The 6,000-nt window shown below is 42.9% G+C and overlaps 1 protein-coding gene across 1 annotated transcript; it reads right to left on the reverse strand.

The window, feature by feature from the left end:
* Window positions 1–198: 198 nt before the first annotated feature.
* Window positions 199–5,906, reverse strand: LOC112122085 (adenine phosphoribosyltransferase-like). The gene is made up of 5 exons (XM_026663680.2): window positions 5,809–5,906; window positions 4,847–4,950; window positions 3,741–3,874; window positions 2,482–2,560; window positions 199–2,015 (listed from the first exon to the last, which is right to left on the reverse strand). Exons 1-5 carry the CDS (start codon window positions 5,868–5,870, stop codon window positions 1,873–1,875), a joined length of 522 nt encoding a protein of 173 aa, XP_026519465.1. The 5' UTR covers window positions 5,871–5,906; the 3' UTR covers window positions 199–1,872.
* Window positions 5,907–6,000: the final 94 nt, after the last annotated feature.

The following is a 6,000-nucleotide window of genomic DNA, read 5'->3' on the forward strand; positions in this document are numbered from 1 at the left end:
GGGGGAAGAATTCAGTAAGACCAGATAGGAGGAAGATATGTTAAAGGTTCAGCTCAGCATGTAAAGCAATTGGGCTGGCCCAACTTCCAACCCTTTTGAATTTCACTGAAGTCACAAGATGGCTTGTTTCACGGGATGTTGGTTTCTTGAAGAGAAATGGTCAGAGAAATACACCCCAACTTCATCCTGCTACCAGAATAGTTTTGAGAATTAAAAGATCAATATTTATTTACTAAGCAGCTACAGATTCAATTGAAGACAGCCATTACAAATATTAGTTACAATCCAAAGCATCCTTTCTCATCCATAAGGAGATTTTGGTACCCTGGCTCTGATTTGTAAGTGTTTGTGACAGAGTTGGATGTTATAGCTAGATCACACACTGCACTTAGGAGTCTTTTTTCTAAAAATCTGCCTATCAAACTTTGTCCACCATAGTAACTAGAATGCTGTTAATATTAGAGCTCATGCTAAAGCACTCAAAGTGAGCATAGTTCCACTTTCCCTTCCCTTTTTAGGCTGTGCCAATACTGGAGGGTATTTTGGAACAAGGAAATTGATTGGAAGGGGAGGAGGGAAGACAACAGTATCAACCTAAGCTCTGAGTAACCTTTCAGTTTGCTGGAACCTGAGGCTAAAGGCAGAGTCCAGGGAACTTTACTGTATATATAATAGAAGGGAGCATGTAAAAAGTTGCTCATCCTATCTCATGCAAAACATGCATGACATGCTGGGGACTTGCACCCATTTCTTATATTGAACAAGTCACCACTGCTCCATTAGCATTGCAAATTGAAGCATTCCAATGTGTACAGTTCACAAGGTTGACAGAACAGCTGTAACCCAAGCATGTGGATGCAGTAAAAGAGGCCATCGTACAGATGCCCAATACCATGTTAGTCTTCACTGATCTAGAGAAATGGATTCCTTCCACCCGACCACAAGTAAATCTCAAAGCCCTTCCTCATTTCTCACCAAACCTGCAGCTGTAGCAGTACACAGCAAAACCTAACACGAGATTGGAATGATACAAAGGCTTCTAAATGGTATTTTTAGATCGAAGGACAACTTTTTCCCCCACTCAAAACTACCTTCAGCTCTGTCAGTTTCCCCAGAATAAGGGGGCATAAACAGCGCAGCAAGTTTAGCAGAATTGAGCTGGAACAAGAGAGGTCTAACTGCCCTTGCTGTAATGGGGAGAAGCTTCCTACCTTCTTTAGAAAACAGGAGGGGTGGGTCTAATGATTCATTCGTACCAACTCTGCATTGCCATCTGCAGTCCCTGCCTTTCCCACATGAATAGCCCATTCCGCTGCCAGGAAGGAACACAAACGCACACAGCGTCCCAAAGGAAAGCAGAGAACACTGCATCCAATCTTCTGAAGCCAGATACAATGTTGAACTGTTTTATAATCATTCATTTCCATCTCTGGTATTTCTAATGAGCCTATTACAAAGTCTCAGCATGGTACTGACTATTTTTGGCTGAAAACAAAAGCCAGTACATGGGTCCCACAAAAGGCATCACCTCAGTTCTCCATCTAGTTCACTACTGCCCTTAGCAGCACCATTTACACACTGATCTCTCTAAAAGGAAGTTTTAATCTTTGACTTGGAAAATAAACAGGAGTAGTTATGATATAGCACTTGTTCAATACCTAAACTGAAGTCAAGGTTAGTATTATCGTCTCTCAAGGAAATAATGGAATAAAACACATAGGAACGTATTATCCACACCTCCCATTCCTCTCACCCAAAAATAGTTAATTGTGCTTGTTGCCTTCAAACAATTGATCAAGATAAGAAACAGCAGCAGATCTTCAGAAGGCAGCCTCAATCAGACCATAGCAACCTTCTCTGATCTGAAGCTCATTAGTCATATTGCAGCAGAGAGTAGACTGGGAAGGGTTTCAGTTTTTCTGCCCCTTTCAGAGATTTTAACTCTATGACCACCACACACTCTAGGACATCAGCCTTCAGCTTCTTCATCAGCTCACAGGCTGCACACATGGTACCTGCACAACAGGGACATTAAGCAGAGAGACACACAATCACTCCAAGTATTACAAGCAGATAAGGCACACAGTCTTAGTTCCAACTTTAAGCCATCGCTAATCACATGGTTAGAAGCATGCAAGCAGGTAACTTCCGATTTTCAGAAAGTGTCAGCGCATTGCAAAGCCAAGAATGAGACAATGGATTCCTACCTGGCTTTTCCTTTTTTTAAACCAAGCTCAACTCTGGCGGGCCTTAGGGCAGGGATTTCAGGTACTATAGTACAGTAATTCAGACAGACACAGTATAAACCCCAATTGGCTAACTGCTGCATCCCTCTCCCCATAAAGTCACAAGGACACTTTTACAAAGAGATTTTGTCCTCTTCAAAGCAGCTTCAGCAGAGAACACCCTGAGATAGAATGAGCAATGCCAGTTACAGCACAACTACACATGCAGCAGATTTAACTAAGCGACTGCTCTTACCTCCAGTTGCAAGCAGGTCATCAACGAGGACCACTTTCTCTCCCGGTTCCAAGGCATCGCTCTGGATTTCAAGTTCAGCCTGCAGGATTGAAAAGGCAACTTTGTTCTAGTCTCACTTTATAGAGCACTGCTTTTGAAAATGTTAGCGTGTAGCAAAAAGCAGATATCACGTTCATCAGCAATAATGAAATCCTGACTTTCAGCACCTAAATACACAGGCCTCGAGCTAAAGGAGATCTTCAGAGTCCCAATCATGCACACTAACATAGTGTATTCTATTCCTTTTGTTAGATAAACTCTCCCAGAACAGCAGCCCAGATGGGACTGGAACTCCTGTATGTAATACACTGGCCTAAGCATGCATGGTCAAGACTCCTATGGTTTTGGTGCAGAAAGTCCTCGGTTTCAGCCCTTTAGTGTCTATATATATATATATATATGCAGCCAGCCATGGAAGCATCTTTTCTCTGTCCTCCAAGAGAGATGAACCCATTCTACATAAGGACTGACCCATGCAATGCTTATGACTACCACAGAACTTTGTACTATGCAAGGGAAGGCTTGCCTCAATAGTATTCGGCAGCATTAGTTAGCTAGCTAAGGCAGAGTTATCAAGTCTATGCTATATCTCTTCCAATAAGGGCCAGGCATGAACCCAGCTGCTGTGCAATAATTGTTTCCTGCTTTAAAACCATAAAAAAGAGCATTTAACTGGAGCATTTACTGAAACAAGCAAGAGTGGGAAAAAGTAATGGATATCTTCATGCAACCCTCCTTATTTCCTCCTTTTTTTTCCTCTTTCTTTTCCACTGGCCTTTCTCCAGAAGCACAGGACTTGCTGTCAGTCCTTTAACTAGGTTCCTCTGAAAATCAGCAGCCCTTAGTTTTTATGCTCAGTACTCTTAATAATACATACACTCAGATTCAAGCCCCACCTAATAGCTGTCTGAATTAAGTACCTTTTCTCCAAAGATCTCAGAATAGTTTGCAAAATTTTAAGCCTCACACCACCCCTATGATGTAGGGACTAGTCACTGGGCACAACCAGAATGGAATTTAGAATGCCTGACTCCCAGTGCTGTGTTCTCATCACCAGCCCCAGAAGGGCTACAGTGGCTGTGAAATTCTCTAGCACCAAATATTATTAGATGGGCTTCATCTCACCACCATCCTCATCCCCAAAGTAGCTCAGTGATCTCAACAAACAAGACATTAGCAATTACAGCAGTGTCCACCAAGGGTTCTCTTCTGGCTATTACCTGGCCATATTCAAGAGTGTATGAGACGGATTCTGTGGGACCCGGAAGCTTCCCCTTTTTTCGTATTAACACACAGCCAATCCCTAGTCTCTGTGCCAGAACTGGGCCAAAGAGGAAACCACGAGAATCCAGACCTATGGAAAGCAGAGCAGCAAAAACACTGTTAACAAAGGGAAACCGTTCAGCTTTCACTCTCTCTGCAAATGCTCAGTGTTTCTGTTATCTTCCTGTACTCAGGGAGTCTAGCAGCTATTTGTACTGACTTGCAATCTCACCTACTTTGCATTGTATGTTTGTTCTCACACAAACTTACTATGAAATGCAGCCTGGAACCTGGAGTTCCACAGTATCTATGTTAGAAGCTCCCTCTATTAGTTTGTGAACTGGTTCTTATCTGTACTGATAAGAAATTAAGTCTCAATATCAATTCAACTGTAGGGCCAGAAACTCAGTATCACATCAGGATGGGTTTACATGATCACAGCCACTAAGAATTGAATAGAGTCCACTAGACTCACTGACATCGGGTTATTGTCAAATCACCCCTCTTCCATTCAATACTTATTATTCTCCATGTCCTTAAACAATATGTTAGTTGGAAGAGAACAGTTATCTCCACAAGGCACAGCTATAGTTGGTCTGTAGCCAGTCATTCTGAGACAAGCAGAAAATGGAGAAACAGCTTGTGTCTTTGCTATTTATAGAACACTAGACCTGGCTTAAAGGCAAGTTATAGACTAAGGAAGACAGAGTAGTAATTCACTTGTACTGGCTAATTCACCGCTTACTGCTATTAAATCTTTTTAAATAAAGGAAATTATTGCCAAATGTTCATCGAGTATGTTCAACGCTCAGAACAGCATGTCAGAAAACTACAGCACAGAAATAAAACAACCATACACTAGTGTTACATAGTTTGGTACAGAATAAAACGTTATGATAAACAGTCATAATGTTGCAATACCATGATGTTATACCATCTTTCCTGCCTCCTTAAAGGGGTTGTTTCTGACCTTTACTTACCATGCGATCTCTGTATGGATGAACAGTAATGTTCTCTACTGTATTTTATTGAAGTTTCACTAAACATTTATCATGCTACCCACCCGCAATGAAGTCGATCTGTGGATAGTGTGTCCTCACACGATGTTCCAAAATATCAATCACAGTCCTGAAGGCTATAGGATCCTTTAGCAAAGGGGTGATATCACTAAAAACAGAAGAACAAAATGAGTTTTCCCTGGAACCTGAAAGCTACATTACAGAGATCAGAGCCCACAGTTTACCCTCTCCATGTTTAAGAAGCTTGGTTTCCACAAGTGGATTTGAGTCCTCACTCCATTTCCAGGAGTTCATAATAGCTGCAAAAGGGGCTACCTACAAGATCTCTTGAAACAGTGGTTGGACTCAGCATTGAGTGAAGAAATGTTTCCTATAACTAGATAGCTAACAACTGCTGCTAGGATTCCCTAAGCACTTGTATTCTAACCCTTTTTTCAGATGCTCAGAACTTTCCAAAGTGTTCACACTCTAGGCTGAGAATTTTCAGATGGTGACTATTTCTGAGACAGTCTGAGCCAAAACAATTCAGATGTTTTGAAAATACATGTGATGGAAAAATAACTTCTTATAACGAAATTCTTACTTTTTTAATAAAAGAGTTCTAGCATTGACACAGTAATAGAAAAAAAGCTGAAACAGCCCTCATTAAGAAATGCCTTTGTTTGGGCATCTGCAGAGTGTTTTTTTATTTGCTGAGATATAACCCATACATATACCTGACAAAGTGCTCAGATAAGAACACGCTGGGAGAGAGTTTGCCCCTCTCTCCCCTCCCCCCCACAAAGCTACACACCAGTTCAGTTTCACACCACGTGACTTTACTCCCATGTGTAACTGCAGGCAGGACTAAGGCCTAACTTGGCTGCTCACTGACCAAGTGACTGCAGGAGCCTGTGGGTCATGGGCTGTGCCCCTGAGCTCAGCTTCAGCGCACCGGGCAGAGGTGGGCAGAGGCTGCCTGCTGCGGAGCGAGCAGGGCAAAGGCCAGCGCAGACCAAGGACAAACCTAGGCAGGCCAAGTGGGTCTATCCCCAGTGCCAGGGCAGTAGGACTCTGCAGCTGCGCCATCCATGTGCCAGGGCCAAGCTTCACGCTGTGCCCTAGTGTGCATGCTGCACAAGTGTAATTGCACACGTCCTGCCCCCATGTCCCTCCCTCATCGCTCCCAGCCCCCTCACCCCCAACCTCCCTCACCCCC

This window comes from Terrapene carolina, unplaced genomic scaffold (genome assembly GCF_002925995.2).
Source record: "Terrapene carolina triunguis isolate 2854851 unplaced genomic scaffold, T_m_triunguis-2.0 Scaffold33891, whole genome shotgun sequence".
NCBI classification, from domain to species: domain Eukaryota; kingdom Metazoa; phylum Chordata; order Testudines; family Emydidae; genus Terrapene; species Terrapene triunguis.

What these genes read in the sequence shown, in the direction of transcription:
- LOC112122085 (XM_026663680.2), bottom strand. Translation starts at nt 5,870, where the DNA reads ATGGCGCAGCTGCAGAGTCCTACTGCCCTGGCACTGGGGATAGACCCA. An exon ending in ACAGATCGACTTCATTGCGG is followed by an intron (nt 3,875 to 4,846) that starts GTGGGTAGCATG and finishes TGCTTTCCATAG; the next exon opens with GTCTGGATTCTCGTGGTTTC. An exon ending in ACACTCTTGAATATGGCCAG is followed by an intron (nt 2,561 to 3,740) that starts GTAATAGCCAGA and finishes TCAATCCTGCAG; the next exon opens with GCTGAACTTGAAATCCAGAG.